The sequence below is a fragment of the Microcaecilia unicolor genome, chromosome 7, assembly GCF_901765095.1.
Source record: "Microcaecilia unicolor chromosome 7, aMicUni1.1, whole genome shotgun sequence".
In the NCBI taxonomy this organism is placed as follows: domain Eukaryota; kingdom Metazoa; phylum Chordata; class Amphibia; order Gymnophiona; family Siphonopidae; genus Microcaecilia; species Microcaecilia unicolor.
In genome coordinates this window covers 275,720,337-275,735,666 of record NC_044037.1, presented here as the reverse complement: position 1 = coordinate 275,735,666, position 15,330 = coordinate 275,720,337, and the positions used below count along the sequence as shown (strand labels likewise).

Here is a 15,330-nt window from a genome sequence, read left to right as displayed (position 1 = left end):
AGGCATTTGGTCGTGGGAGGGGCCAGGATTCGTAGTGCACTGGTCCCCCTCACATGCCAGGACACCAACTGGGCACCCTAGGGGGCACTTCTAAAAAGTAAAAAAAAAAAATTAAAATAGCTCCCAGGTGCATATTTCCCTTACCTTGGGTGCTGAGCCCCCCAAACCCCACTCCCCACAACTATACACCACTACCATAGCCCTAAGGGGTGATGGGGGGCACCTACATGTGGGTACAGTGGGTTTCGGGTGGATTTTGAAGGGCTCCCATTTTCCACCACAAGTGTAACAGGTGGGGGGGTGGGCCTGGGTCCGCCTGCCTGAAGTCCACTGCACCCACTAAAACTGCTCCAGGGACCTGTATACTGCTGCGATGGACCTGAGTATGACATCTGAATCTGGCAAAAAAAGTTTTCTAAAGTTGTTTTTTTGAGGGTGGGAGGGGGTTAGTGACCACTGGGGGAGTCAGGGGAGGTGATCCCTGGTTCCCTCCGGTGGTCATCTGGCCAGTTCGGGCACGTTTTTGGAACTTGGACCTGAAAAAAAGGGACCAAATAAAGTGGACCAAATTCTTGTCAAGGCCGGCTTTCTTTTTTCCATTATCGGGCGAAGCTGGCCATCTCAATGCACGCCCCTGTCCCGCCCCCGTCCTGCTTTTGCTACTGTGCCGACATGCCCCCTTGAACTTTAGCTGGCCCCGCAACGGAACGCAGTTGAAGCCGGCCAAAATCGGCTTTCGATTATACTGAGTTGGCCGGATTCAGGAGATCGCCGGCCATCTCCCAATTTGTGTCGGAAGATGGCCGGCGATCTCTTTCGAAAATAAGCTGGATAGTGTCCATTATGAGCTTTGGCTTTGCTGTGTTGCCGAGTGTAGGTATCTATGTTGGGTTGGTGGGGTATGCCTTTTTGAATAGCTATGTTAGGCTATATATGTACCTAATGCAGCAAAACTGGCCTAACTTGGGATGCGCTAAAGAATTCTGCATTAGTTTTGCCATATATGTGTGCTAACTCTGTGCTAAAGAGTTTTTCATATTTTTTGAGTGGTATGTCAGGAGTGGAGAGTGGGCGCGCCTGCGCTAACCAGATACTGTGTCTATATTACCATGCGCTAACTGGTTAGCAGACGGTTACTACCTGAGCCCATACTGCTTACAAAATAGATGGCACTAAGGGGTCCTTTAACTAAGGTGCACTGAAAAATGGCCTGCGGTAGTGTAGACGCGTGTTTTGGACACATGCAGAATTATTTTTTAGCGCACCTGCAAAAAATGCCTTTTTTTTTTCCGAAAACGAACGTGTGGCAAAATGAAAACTGCCACATGTCCATTTTGGGTCTGAGACCTTACTGCAAGCCATTGACCTAGCGGTAAGGTCTCACGCAGTAACTGGGTGGAAATGACCTACGCGCATCAAATGCCACTTGACGTGTGCAGCTGCTGCGTGCCAGAAAATAAAAAAATATTTTTCAGATGCGCTTAGCGGACGTGCGCCAAAATTGAAATTAACGCAAGGGCCACGCAGTGACTGGGTGGTAAGTCCATTCTGGTGCACATTGAGCGTGCGTAGGCGCCTACACGGCTTAGTAAAAGGGTCCCTAACTGCTCACCTGCTAATTTTTCAAAATGGCTGCATGCTAATGCCAACATTACTGCTTGGCAAAAAACAAAATAGAGTGGACCAAAAAGACCAGCAGCAGCCAATGAAAGGTGTAAATTTGTTTATTGACAAAACACCAACACAGAGCAGTGTTTTGGGTGGGACAAACTGCCTACCTCAGGGGTCACATACACTGTGAAACAGCAAATCCTATATAATAATTCTCACCGCCAACGTTCTGACTTGCCTGGGGCCGTGGCTCATTCCGAGTTGGTCTGCTAGGCTCCGTAGATCAGGCTGACATCACCGTAGCCATTATGATGTTAACTTCAGAACAAGGTGGGGGAGGGAACATGCCTCACAGCTGATCCATGTCCAGAGGAGGGTCGCTGGACATGGGTGGCTGCAGTGGGCGCAGGGGGAGAGGAGGGTCGCTAGACATGGGTGGCTGGAGAGGGGGCAGGGGAGAGAGGAGGGTCGCTGGACATGGGTGGCTGCAGGGGAGCCGAGGAAAACCTTGCTAGCGCCCGTTTCATTTGTGTCAGAAACGGGTCTTTTTTACTAGTATTTTATAAAACCGAGATGCAGAAGTAACTGAAATCCAATATCAAACAGTGAAACTTCCCCGAGAGGTGAAAAAATCAACCTTTTCAAAAAGGCATACCCCACCGATCCAACGTAGATGCCTAATCCCTGCAACACAACAAAACTAAAGTACGTAATGTGCCACATGAACTTTATCTTACCACTACATCACTTTGTATTTGTTCTCACCGGAGTCTGCAAACGCCTCTCCGGTACTATGTAAGCCACATTGAGCCTACAAATAGGTGGGAAAATGTGGGACACTAATGTAACGAATAAATACATTTTCAAAAATCCTCTCAATTGAGATCCTGCCATCTCGATTTTATACAACACTTGCAGTCTCACAGTGCATGTGACCCCTGAGGCAGGTGGTTTGTCCCACCGATACACAGTTCTGTGGTCAGGTCTATTTCATGTGAGGTACTTTGTCAATAAAGAAGTTTACACCCTTCATTGGCTGCTGGAGGTTGTTTTGGTCCAACTATTCTACTTTGTCTTAATGTCCATAGCAGGGGCGTAGCCAGATGGCCAATTTTGGGTGGGCCTGAGCCCAAGGTGGGCGGGCATGGAATTTGTTCCTCCCCCGGGCCCCCTCCAGTTTGCTCCTCTCTCCACCCCTCCCTGACCACAAACCCCAAATATTAAATTCTTTAGCTGGCGGGGATCCTCAAACCCTGCCAGCTGAAGATTTCCTCCTTCTCCTCCAGCAGCCAGCATTCTTCCAAACAGCAGCCAGCAATGATGCTGTTGCCAGCAGGCTGTGCATGCTCATTGCTTTTGCATGTACAAAAACTGAGCATGTGCAGAAGGGGCAGTCTCGGCGTCAGCTCAAGGCAAGTACTGCTGGCTGACATTTGGAAGAGCGCTGGTTGTCCAAGGAGAGAAAATCCCCACCAGCTAGAACAAGAGTGTCACAATTTTGGGTGGGCCTGAGTCCAAAGTAGGTGGGCCCTGGCCCGCCCAGGCCCACCTGTGGCTACGCCACTGGTCCATAGGGTTTTTTTTTCCTGTTCCTTTTTTTTTTAAACATTACTGCATGGCCACGAATGAAAATAATAGAAAAAAAATGATTTTTTACCACTGTGGTAAAACAGGCCTTAGTACAGGGAAAGACTTTCATTACGGTCTTTACATGTAGCTCAAAACTCTGCTGCATGTGTACTTGGAGGTCTGGCTAGGACTGATCATACTAGCCCCTAGCTTATTAAACTTCACTAGTTGTTAATGATATTACAAATATTGCAAATAGTGTACGTCTAGCCCCGTCTTTGGCCATTTTCAAATCCAGGCTAAAAGCCCACCCCTTTAACGCTGCTTTTGACTCCTAACCACTACTCACTTGCCTTGTACCCTTTTATCCCCACGTCCTTAATTCCCTTACCTCTTAGTTGTTCTGTCTGTTTGTCTGTCCTATGTAGATTGTGAGCTCATTGAGCAGGGACTGTCTTTTCATGTATGGTATACAGCGCTGCGTATGCCTTGTAGCGCTATAGAAGTGATTAAGTAGTAGTAGTAATGTAGAAGCCCGCCCTTGCAGATCAGCATCGCAGCCACGCAGGCTTCTGTTTCTATGAGTCTGACGTCCTGCACATACAGGACGTCAGACTCACAGAAACAGAAGCCTGCACGGCTGCGTTGCTGATCTGCAAGGGCAGGCTTCTAGATGGAATGTTGCTAGTGGAGGAGTAGCCTAGTGGAGTAGCCTAGTGGTTAGTGCAGTGGAACATGGGATGTTGTTACTATTTGAGATTCTGGAATGTTGCTCTTACTTGAGATTCTACATGGAATGTTGCTACTATTGGAGATTCTGTTGCTACTATTTGAGATTCTACATGGAATGTTGCTATTCCACTAGCAACATTCCATATTTAGATTGTGAGCTCTTTGAGCAGGGACTGTCTTTTCGTGTATTGTGTACAGTGCTGCTTGTGCCTTGTAGCGCTATAGAAGTGATAAGTAGTAGTAGTACTGTGGACTCTTTGTGAGAAGTGTGCATTCTTTTAGAAGGGTGTGCACTATTCATGACATAACCCCCCCACCCCCCCCACACACACAAATTATGGTTTTTTTTTCCTGTCATTTCAAATGAATGCAGAACCCCTACTAATCAACTTCCCAATACATGGACGGGATGATAGTTTAGAATCCAATTGCAACACCAAATGAGAAATTTCTGATTTCATAGGCAGCTGATATTGCGTCAATATATGTGAAGTGGGGAATACGGAGAATCAGTGTGAGAAATCATGGCTTCTCTTCTTAAAGATTATAAAACCATTTTCAGTAAACTATGATTTAAGCTGATGAAAATATTGTAAAATTTTTGTTGAAGCTAAATCCTCATGAAGTAAACGAACAAATAAGATATTGGCAGTATACCGCCTACATTCAGTTCCCTGTTGCTGAACCTTATGTGATAAAGGTAACATATAAACATTAAATGAAGTGACTGATAATGAGAAGCCATACAGTCAGAAACATCAGAGCCATTGTAGACCTGATGATGCTGATTAGATAAATAAGACACAAAGGAGGTAATTCTTTAAAGGGGTGCCTAAAGTAATGGGCATCAAAGATGCCATCAAATTTTGGCCTCATTTGGAGTACTGCGTGCAGTTCTGGAGACCGCACCTACGGAAAGATATATAAACAGGGTGGAGTCGGTCCAGAGGGCGGCTACAAAATTATTAAGCGGTCTTGAATGGAAAAATTATAGGGACAGGCTTATGAACCTCAACATGTATAAGCTGGAAGAGAGGAGGGAGAGAGGAGACATGATAGAAACGTTTAAATATCTCAAGGGCATTTATGTACAGGAAGAGAGCCTTTTTCAAATGAAGGAGAGAGCTCTGGAATGAGGGGGCATACGGCAAAGTTAAGAGGGAATAGGCTTAGGAGTAACCTAAGGAAGTATTGTTTCACAGAATGGGTGGTGGAGGCGTGGAATGGCCTCCCGGTGGAGGTGGTGGAGTCTAGGACTGTTCCAGAATTTAAAAATGCATGGGATAAGCATGTGGGATCGCTTAGGAACAGGAAGAATTAGGGGTTACAGAGGATGGGCAGACTGGATGGGTCATATTTCTATGTTTCTAAATTGACATGCACCTAAGGGGGGGGGGGGTCCTTTTATCAAGCCATGCTAGAAAGTGGCTGGTGCTGCAATTAGCGAGTGGGTTGGGTGCGTGCTTTGGCCACTTTCTAGTGTGGTGGGAAAATGCCGGAATTGTAATTTGTCAATTATCTCATTATACTCAGCTTCAGTATCACCTTAATATTGTCATATTCAGAATAGCATGGTCTAGTTCAATTTTTTAATAGGATCATCAGACCCACGTAACTACCTCAGTAATGGCTTAAGTGAGTTAAGCACGATTCAGAGGTGTTATTGTAATCCTCATCGATCCTTATTATTTGCTTATATTTTTCAAGATTGTTTTCTCTTTTTTTCATAACTATTCATTAAGCTTAGTATCTATTTGATTTTAGTACTTAGCTTTAAGCTTTTAAGCTTCAGCTTGCATAATGGAGACCCGGATTCACCGACATAGATCCATGTTTCGCAATACGCTGTGTCAAGGTAGTCTCCTGTTTTCTTCAAGCGGTTTTTCAAATTGGAATTTGTGTCAGTAATGGCCATGTGCTAATTTCACAATTGGTGCACAGCCATTCCTGCCTGAGCCCTTACCGCCATCTATTTAGTTGGTAGTAATGACTCACGCGCAAATCCTGCGGTAATCAGGCAGCACGCGACAATGGCCGTGCACTGCCCGATCACTGCAGGGCACGCCTACTTCCCACCCTCCATGCTAGAAAATAATTTCTATTTTCTAGCACAGGGATTGGTGCTCGCTGATCACAGAAATACCGCAGGACACCTCAGTGCACCCCATGGTGGTGCTGTCTTGCCGGACGCTACCACACAATAGTAGAAGGGCACCTAAGGGTCCCAGCACCTAATCGTAAGGGGGGGGGGGCATACATATGAATGGAGTATAGGCAGACCATGGGCATGTCTCCCAGTTAAGCTCATAGTTTATAGAATATTATAAACCGCACAGCACTTGGTGTATCTAGGCATGCCAACCCTGCCATTGATATGGCATAAGAGGGCACAGCTGCACATGGGCACACCAATGCCGATTTAACACTAGTATTCTATAACGGACTCTTGGTGCCAAGATGCTGTTATAGGATCGATGCTGAGTGCACAGCATTGGGTTGCCTAAACTGAAGCGCCAATGTATAGAATTGCCCCGTAGATATTTCCTGGTTTTAATGGTCTGTTTTCTGAAATGTTCAATACTGTAGGAACCTATTACTTGCCCCCTGTATTTCTGACTATGCTCTTTTTTTGGGAATGATTATTTTTATGTTTTACTTCTATGTTGAGATTTTTTTTCTGTGTTATTTCTCTGTTATTTATTGTGTAATATTGTTTTATGCTTTTTTTATTGTGTTATTTTGTATTTACTGGTATCATGTATGTTTTTGGGACCCATCCTGGGACTTATGCACAGATGGATTATAAATCTAATTAACTAAGGGGCCCTTTTACCAAAATGCAGTGAAAAGTGGCCTTAGCGTGTGCTTACAGTGCAGTGGACTTTGATCCTGGGGAACTGAGTTCGACTCCCACTGCAGCTCCTTGTGACTCTGGGCAAGTCACTTAACCCTCCATTGCCCCTGGTACAAAATAAGTACCTGAATATATGTAAACCGCTTTGAACGTAGTTGCAAAAACCTCAGAAAGGTGATATATCAAATCCCATTTCCCTTTCCCTATATGAGATTCTACATGGAATGTTGCTGTTGCTACTATTTGAGATTCTGGAATGTTGCTACTATTTGAAGATTCTACATGGAATGTTGCTAGTGGAGGAGTAGTCTAGTGGTTAGTGCAGTGGACTTTGATCCTGGGGAACTGAGTTCAATTCCCACTGCAGCTCCTTGTGACTCTGGGCAAGTCACTTAACCCTCCATTGCCCCTGGTACAAAATAAGTACCTGAATATATGTAAACTGCTTTGAATGTAGTTGCAAAAACCTCAGAAAGACGGTATATCAAGTCCCCTTTCCCTTGCGCAGGTCATTCTTACTGCATAGGTAAAGTGGCAGCTTTTTCTATTTTGTCTTAGTGGCCACACGTTAATTTTCCTATTAGCACATGGCCATTAGTGTGTGAGCCCTTATTGCCACCTATTTTGTAGCTGTAAGGGCTCACACGTTAGCTATGTGCTAATGGGTTAGTTCATGGCAGTGCCCATGTGCTCAATGATAGTGCATCTCACGGTAGTGCATTTTTTTTGCTGCTGTAAGCACGCATTAGTGCTTACCTCAGCTTAGTGAAAGGTCTCCAAACTAACTAAGGGACCCTTTTACAGAGAGTCGGTATGTCTAACGCGGGCTCACAGCTTGCTCGTCCGGGATTACCGCTGGCCCAACGTGGCCGGCAGCGATAGTCCCGCCCTGAGCGTGCACTATTTCCGGGGGAAAAAGAAAACTCCAGGAAATCGATTGCACAGCAATAACCTGGCAGTAATCGGGCATTGCTGCGCGCTGCCCAGTTACCATAATGAGTGCGGGAGCCCTTATCGCCACCTCAATGGATGGTGGTAAGGGCTCCCCGCCCCATGGCCATGCGGTAAGAGTTCTATTACCGCATGGCCATCAGCCTTATTTTCGAAAGTGATGGGCACCCAGATTTCGACCCAAATCGGGAGATAGGCGCCCATCTCGCAAAAGCATGTGAGTGGGACCAGTGCACTACGAATCCTGGCCCCTCCCATGACCCAATGCCTTGGATTTGTTCATTTTTGAGCTGGGCGCCTTCGGTGTCCATTATCGCTGAAAATCGAAACCACCCAGCTCAAATCTGCACAAATCCGATGCATTTGCCGGGCACAAACCGTATTATTGAAAAAAAAGATGGGTGGCCATTTTTTTCGAAAATATGGTCTGTCCCGCCCCTTCACGTACCCGTTCTTGGACATAGAGGCCCATGGAGATGGGCGTTCGTGTTTGATTATGCCCCTCCATGTGTGTCTGGGGGCTTTTTACCTACTGCGGTAAAAAGGGCCCTGGCATGTGGGAAAAACGGCCCCTGCAGCTTGGTAAAAGGACCCCTAACTGAATAAACACATGAAACACAGCTGAAATGATTTCTGGTTGCATGTTTCTGTATGCTGAGGATAATACTTACCTCTATAAGCTAAAATCACAGCTAACAGCAGAGTTACTAGAGTGAGAAGGATTAGGCAGGCTAGGATGGCAACCACAGTATTTTGGCTTGGTGATTTTCTTTTTTTATTTGGCCCTACAATGTAAAAAAAATCAGAATGGAAATGACAAAGCCTTGCTTAGCATGATGGTTTGTTTATCCCCATACACTTCATTGATTATTCTAGTGTAGAGTGCTAGTAACAGCATTGTTAACAGTATTGATCCAGGAAAATATGAGATTCTTTGCATGTCCCTTTACCGGCTCACCCTTAAAACTTAGCCCCAAATCTCCTTGTTGCTGTTTACAGTTTTCTTAGGATCTGAGAACCTGACCAGTTTGATGTACAAAACTCCTGGATATTATGTCATTTTGACTAATTTTCCTGCTGTAGCAGGGTGTGGAGGAGTGGCCTAGTGGTTAGGGTGGTGGACTTTGGTCCTGAGGAACTGAGTTCAATTCCCAGCACAGGCAGCTCCTTGTGACTCTGGGCAAGTCACTTAACCCTCCATTGCCTGCCACATTGAGCCTGCCATGAGTGGGAAAAAGTGTGGGGTAAAAATGTAAAAAAAAAGGTATCTCAGCTTGCTAAGAACTCTTTGAACTAATGAATGGTTTGAAGGAGAAAAACAATACCTTGGGATATTTAAAGAAGAATATTCCCAAAGACACTGTAATAAACTGAAAAATGCATTGTTGCAAATTGAATGCAATGAACTAAGAAACAAATACAATTTATAACTGCTTTTGAAAGGCACTAAGAAAAAGATCCTGTTTCAAAAGTACTGTAACTCCACATACAGAGCATTTAAATGATTTCCCCTTTATGTGTAGAGAGGTGTGGTAGCCGTGTTAGTCCACTCTTAAAGGTTATCAATAGAAATCAAACAAAATAAAACATGGAAAAGAAAATAAGATGATACCTTTTTTATTGGACATAACTTAATACATTTCTTGATTAGCTTTCGAAGGTTGCCCTTCTTCCTCAGATTGCTTATTTCCGATCTGAGGAAGAAGGGCGACCTTCGAAAGCTAATCAAGAAATGTATTAAGTTATGTCCAATAAAAAAGGTATCATCTTATTTTCTTTTCCATGTTTTATTTTGTTTGATTTCTATTGATAGCCTTTATGTGTGATATTCCAATCATAATTTGTCTTTAAAAATGTTTGATGTTAAAAATAGAACATCAATGTTGGTTTACATTTTTTTTAAATTTTATCTATATTTTTATTTTATTTTTGTTACATTTGTACCCCGCACTTTTTCCCACTCATGGCAGGCAATGGAGGGTTAAGTGACTTGCCCAGAGTCACAAGGAGCTGCCTGTGCCGGGAATCGAACTCAGCTCCTCAGTTCCCCAGGACCAAAGTCCACCACCCTAACCACCCTAATCACTAGGCCACTCCTCCACTCCAACCAAGTATCACACATGTACAGTAAAGTAAAAACAAACAAACAAAAATACCCAAACGACTAAAGCCCATACTAATGAGATCATAGGAAATAAGTATAAACTAAAATAAAAAGGAAAAAAGCAACTAACACTTCATTGGGATTACATCGCTGCTGTTATAGGAGAGGAAGCCCTATCGTCTCCCTCCATAGCCTCCCCAGTAGAAGGAAAGGCAGACAATTGTAAAGACTAAAAAAAAAAAACATATTTCCAAGATCTATATTTTATCAAACATGCTCCCATTTGTTGAACCGCAGGGCTCAATAACAAAAATTGCCTCCTCTTCCTTTGGGTCTTGGTGGAAACACCTGAATAAATTCTGACCTTATAATTCATAGATGTCTTTTCTCAGTGCCTGAAAAACCTAACTATTCTTTATCTGATAGCTATGCCTTTTGGTTTGTGTTCATATTTGAACATTCTGCAACAGTAATGTATAACTTCCATTGCAGTGACCTGATGAAGGGAGCTTAACTGGCCAGTACTATTTATTTAGATTTTGCTCACACCTTTTTCAGTAGTAGCTCAAGGTGAGTTACATTCAGGTACACTGGATATTGTCTCAGTTCCAGGAGGGCTCACAATCTAAGTTTGTACCTGAGGCAATGGAGGGTTAAGTGACTTCCCCAAGATCACAAGGAGCAGCAGTGGGATTTGAACCATCCACCTCTGGATTGCAAGACTGGTGCTCTAACCACTAGGCCACTCCTCCACTAGCAAAATTCCATGTAGAATCACCAATAATAGCAAGATTCCATGTAGAATCTCAAATAGTAGCAACGTTCAATGTTCCACTGCACTAACCACTAGGCTACTCCTCCACTAGCAACATTCCATGTAGAAACCTGCCCTTGCAGATCAGCCACGCAGGCTTGTGTTTCTGTGAGTCTGACGTCCTGCACGTATGTGCAGGACGTCAGACTCACAGAAACAGAAGCCTGCGCGGCTGCGTTGCTATTCCAATGTAGCTCAAGGTGAGTTACATTCTGGTACTCTGGATATTTCTCTGTCCCAGGAGGGCTCACAATCTAAGTTTGTACCTGAGGCAATGGAGGGTTAAGTGATTTGCCCAAGATCACAAGGAGCAGCAGTGGTAACTTTAGTACTAGTCACCAAAGTACTAAATTAGTCTACTAAAAAGGTCTCACCTACAGCTTGAACATTGACCTTTATTTCTATGTACTCAAGTAGACTGGCACAACAACCACAAGGTTACGAAGCTGCGGCAAAAGGGGGGGGGCACACGTTTTTGACACATGTTGAGGTCCCCTTTTACCGCAGTAGGTAAAAGGCAAATCTTTCTTTTTTAAAGGAATGGCCATGTGGCAAGCGAAGCACTTGCCATGTGCCTATTTCGGGGGGGGGGGGGGGGAGAGCAGTTACCAGTGGCGTTCCTGGCCTGGATGGCACCCAGGGCGGAGCGCCAATGCGCCCCCCCCCGGGTGCAGCGCCCCCCCCTGCTAGATGACACCTCCCCCCTCCGGCTAAATGACCCCCCCGGGTGCACACCGCTTGGGGGGGGGGGTGCCACGGCGCGCGCCTGCTCCTCCGAGTTCGCTAAACTTCTTTCATTCGCTGCAGCTCCCTCTGCCCTGGAACAGGGAGCTGCAGCGAACAAACGAAGTTTAACAAACTCAGAGGAGCAGGCACACGCCGCAGCACCCCCCAGCGGCATGGACCCGGGGCAGACCGCTCACACTGCCCCCCTCCTTGGTACGCCACTGGCAGTTACTGCCACCCATTGAAGTGGCAGTAAGGGCTCCCACACTAACCCAGCCGTAACCGTTGCCCGATTACTGCCGAGTACGCTACAAAAATAAAATTGGTGTGTGCTGGGGGTGGGAAATACTCCTGGGCTGCCCGGCAGTACTTCCATTTTAGCAAGCGGTAAGCCCACATTGGGCTTACTGCCGCTTTGTAAAAGACCCCCCACAATTCCTTATATGCAACTTTCTTTAAATCAGTCACCTTACTTTCTAATTCTTCTTACTCTCTTACTTATCTATATGTTCCATCTTTGCTTTACCCTTCCCTATCAATTATAATGTTCTATTGCGTATTGTGTTGACATTGCAAATAGTAACCGGATGTTAGAAAACTTAAAAAAAAACTGAAAAGAAAGATTCTAAAGAAGGATGTAAATTTTCCTGAAGCAGCGAAATTATTCGCGAAACAAGACGTTCTTGTCGAGGAATAATAGGATGAAGAATAGCTCCTCATATCCACACCTAAAAATGGTCGAAACCATTTAAGGCACGGAAAGACTGCTGGAGAAAGCAGCAGCAGTTTACACCTATAACAGAGGAAGAAAGTTATAACAGAGAAAATCAGAGCGAGGAGTCTCAACAGCACCAGCCGGCTGGAGAACATAAAACATAAGATAAGTGCGGGTTTGAGATAGGACAGTAACAGTGCCGTGACAGAAGACATATAAAGTGCGTGGGGAGGGGGGGGGGGGAGCATGGAGAAATAAATTAGAATATAGTTAAAATGAAGGTTTCTGATAGTTGAAGTAATGTGTTTCCACAGGGTGTATATGTTTAAAATAAATACAAAATTACAATTCGAATGCAGACCAGGCAATCAACACTCTAATACAAAAAAAGGATCTGCTGCTGGTAAATGACAGAAATTACCTCCTGCGGAGGTTATCTTCGTGTTAGCAGGGAAAAAGGCCTCAAAGAGCTTCCAGGTCATCAATAGATCTACGGAAGCTACACCGGGTCTCAAGACCCTACTTTCATCCTTGGCCAAAAACCTGCTTTAAATTGTTAAATTAACACAATTTAATCGTGGATACAATGTATATGTTTATTTATTTATTTATTGCATTTGTATCCCACATTTTCCCACCTTTTTGCGGGCTCAGTGTGGCTTACAATATGATATGAATAATGGAAATACAATATGTTACAACTTGGTTATGGATTACATTGTGCAGAGTTATGCGAGACGATCGAAGTATCGTTAAGAATGTAACAATGGGACATAGACATTGAAACATTGGAAGGAGACAATGGGAAGCTTAAAGGGCAGAATTAAGACACAAAGACATATGGTGTACATCTTTCTGTGAGTAAATGTATGAGTGATGTGAGATTACAGGGGATGAGAGATCAGAAGTAGATATATGGCGCATTGAAGATTAGTGAGTGTGGACTCTATGTGTTTTGGCTCTTTCCGTACATTTTTTCAAAAAGATGGGTCTTCAATAATTTGCGGAAGGAAGCTTGTTCGTGAATTGTTCTTAGGTTGTGCGGCAGTGTATTCCAAAGCTGCGTGCTCATGTAGGAAAAGGTTGACGCGTGTAGAGTCTTGTATTTCAAGCCCTTGCAAGTAGGGAAGTGGAGGTTGAGGTATGTTCGGGATGATCTTCTAGCGTTTCTGGGTGGCAGGTCTATCAACTCAGACATATATATATGTGTCTTCCACCTTCATAGACAGTTCAATCGGTTATATGTTACTTAATAACCCACTTATCTTTATAGTGAGAACTCTCAAATCCGCGTGTTGTACTGTTTCCCTCTCTTCTTTCTATTATCTATGTGTTAAGCCATATAACCGATTGAACTGTCTATGAAGGTGGAAGACACATATATATATACATTGTATCCACGATTAAATTGTGTTAATTTAACAATTTAAAGCAGGGTTTTGGCCAAGGATGAAAGTAGGGTCTTGAGACCTGGTGTAGCTTAGGTAGATCTATTGATGACCTGGAAGCTCTTTGAGGCCTTTTTTCCTGCTAACAGCAGCAGCAGGTCCTTTTTTGTATTAGAGTGTTTAAAATAAGCCAACAGTGAAACAAGAATGGGTTTTCTCATTAGGAGTTTTTTTTACATTGCTATTTACACTGGTGCTAAAATTAGAAAACATAGGACCGATGATAAGACTTTTGAACAAGAAGGTTGTCATGCACCTGTGAGGGTGACAAACCAGGAGTGGAAGCATTGAGGTCTGGTTAATAACTTTATATAAAAATCAAAAACAAATACACTCCTGGGGAAATCACACTCAGAGTTTCCTTGGAGTAGACAGATAATAGATGATACAAAACCAAGGGGCCCTAATATAAGGAAAAATAGAGTAGTAAATAGTATACTATGCCATACTTTGTATTGTTATTTGAATATTTTTACTGCTGTACTTGCCTATTGCTCATGATAGATCTATTCTTACTGTACATCGCCTCGAGTGAATTCCTTTCAAAAGGGCAGTAAATAAATCCTAAGAATAAAAAAGATTGTATCTGATAGCCTAAGTTGTCCCTGCTTAATTAGCATTCCCACTTCACCAGAATGAAAAGAATATACATTACCACTGATGTCAAACATAGACATCTGCATCAGAGGAAAGTTACTGAATATAGCCTCTTCCGACTTGCTGTCCACAGCTTCCATAGTGAACTTGAAATTCAGATTCTCCCCAGAGCGCTTGTTCATTCAGAGAAAAGGAAGAGCAGTAAGTTCCCAGTTTCTGGACCTGCTGTTTTATTCTGCCTCTAATGCATTTCCCAACTTGTAAGCACTTTCAGTTGCTCAAACGTTCAGGATGTGCCCTCAGCGAGTGACTTCAGCACATGAAGCAAGCAGGAGATTGACTTCATTATAATTCTTCAGAATGTATTGTAGCCTTTTTTGGGGGTGGGGGTGGGGGTGTAAATCTTTATAAACAAAATTGGATTCTACTGCTGCATTTGGAAACAAGAAAAAGCCTAACCCAGAGATTTCATTCCAAATGCGCGACCCCCCCCCCCCCCTACGAGAAAAACTACACTGGCTCCCACTTAAAGAACGCATCACGGTCAAACTTTGTACCCTAGTCCACAAGATCATCCATGGAGACGCCCCAGCCTACATGTCAGACCTAATAGAACTACCACCCAGGAACGCAATAAAATCTTCTCGCACTTTCCTCAATCTTCATCCTCCCAATTGTAAAGGTCTGAAATACAAATGGTTGCATGCATCTACCTTTTCCTATATGAGCGCACAGCTATGGAACGCACTACCATGCAACTTGAAAACGGTCCATGAACGGGCCAATTTCCGCAAACTACTGAAAACGTATCTCTTCGACAAGATTTATCACAAAGATCAACACATGTAACTGTACAATCTTTAATATATATAGGAATGTCTTGTAACGTCTTTTGCTGTAATACAACCATGTACTTCACCACCATGTAACCCTAACCCTCCATAAACCAAATGTATATTCTCTTCTATTTCCAATATCCACGACGAATTGTAAGCCACATTGAGCCTGCAAAGAGGTGGGATAATGTGGGATACAAATGCAATAAATAATAATAACCTCAAATTCTGGAAGATGGTAAAAGCAAACCTTTTTTGGAGGCACATTTCAGCATGAACCAGTGAAACTTTTTTTCCTACTGAAAAGTGCCAGATTGATAAGTAGCACAGAACCCCCTTCTTCCGATAAAAAGTGCAGTCCGTCTATCCAGGG

General features: G+C 43.8%; 1 protein-coding gene across 1 annotated transcript in view; it reads right to left on the bottom strand.

Annotated features, from left to right (window-relative positions):
• LOC115474100 (macrophage receptor MARCO-like) overlaps positions 1-14,353 on the bottom strand; it is a 65,269-nt gene extending 50,916 nt beyond the window's left edge. Inside the window, exons 1-2 of the mRNA XM_030209427.1 lie at positions 14,180-14,353; positions 8,389-8,502 (exon numbers count right to left, since the gene is read on the bottom strand). Of these exons, the coding sequence (XP_030065287.1) occupies positions 8,389-8,502; positions 14,180-14,303 (238 nt within the window). The 5' untranslated portion in view covers positions 14,304-14,353. The remainder of the gene's footprint in view (positions 1-8,388; positions 8,503-14,179) is intronic.
• Between the last annotated feature and the right edge of the window lie 977 nt (positions 14,354-15,330).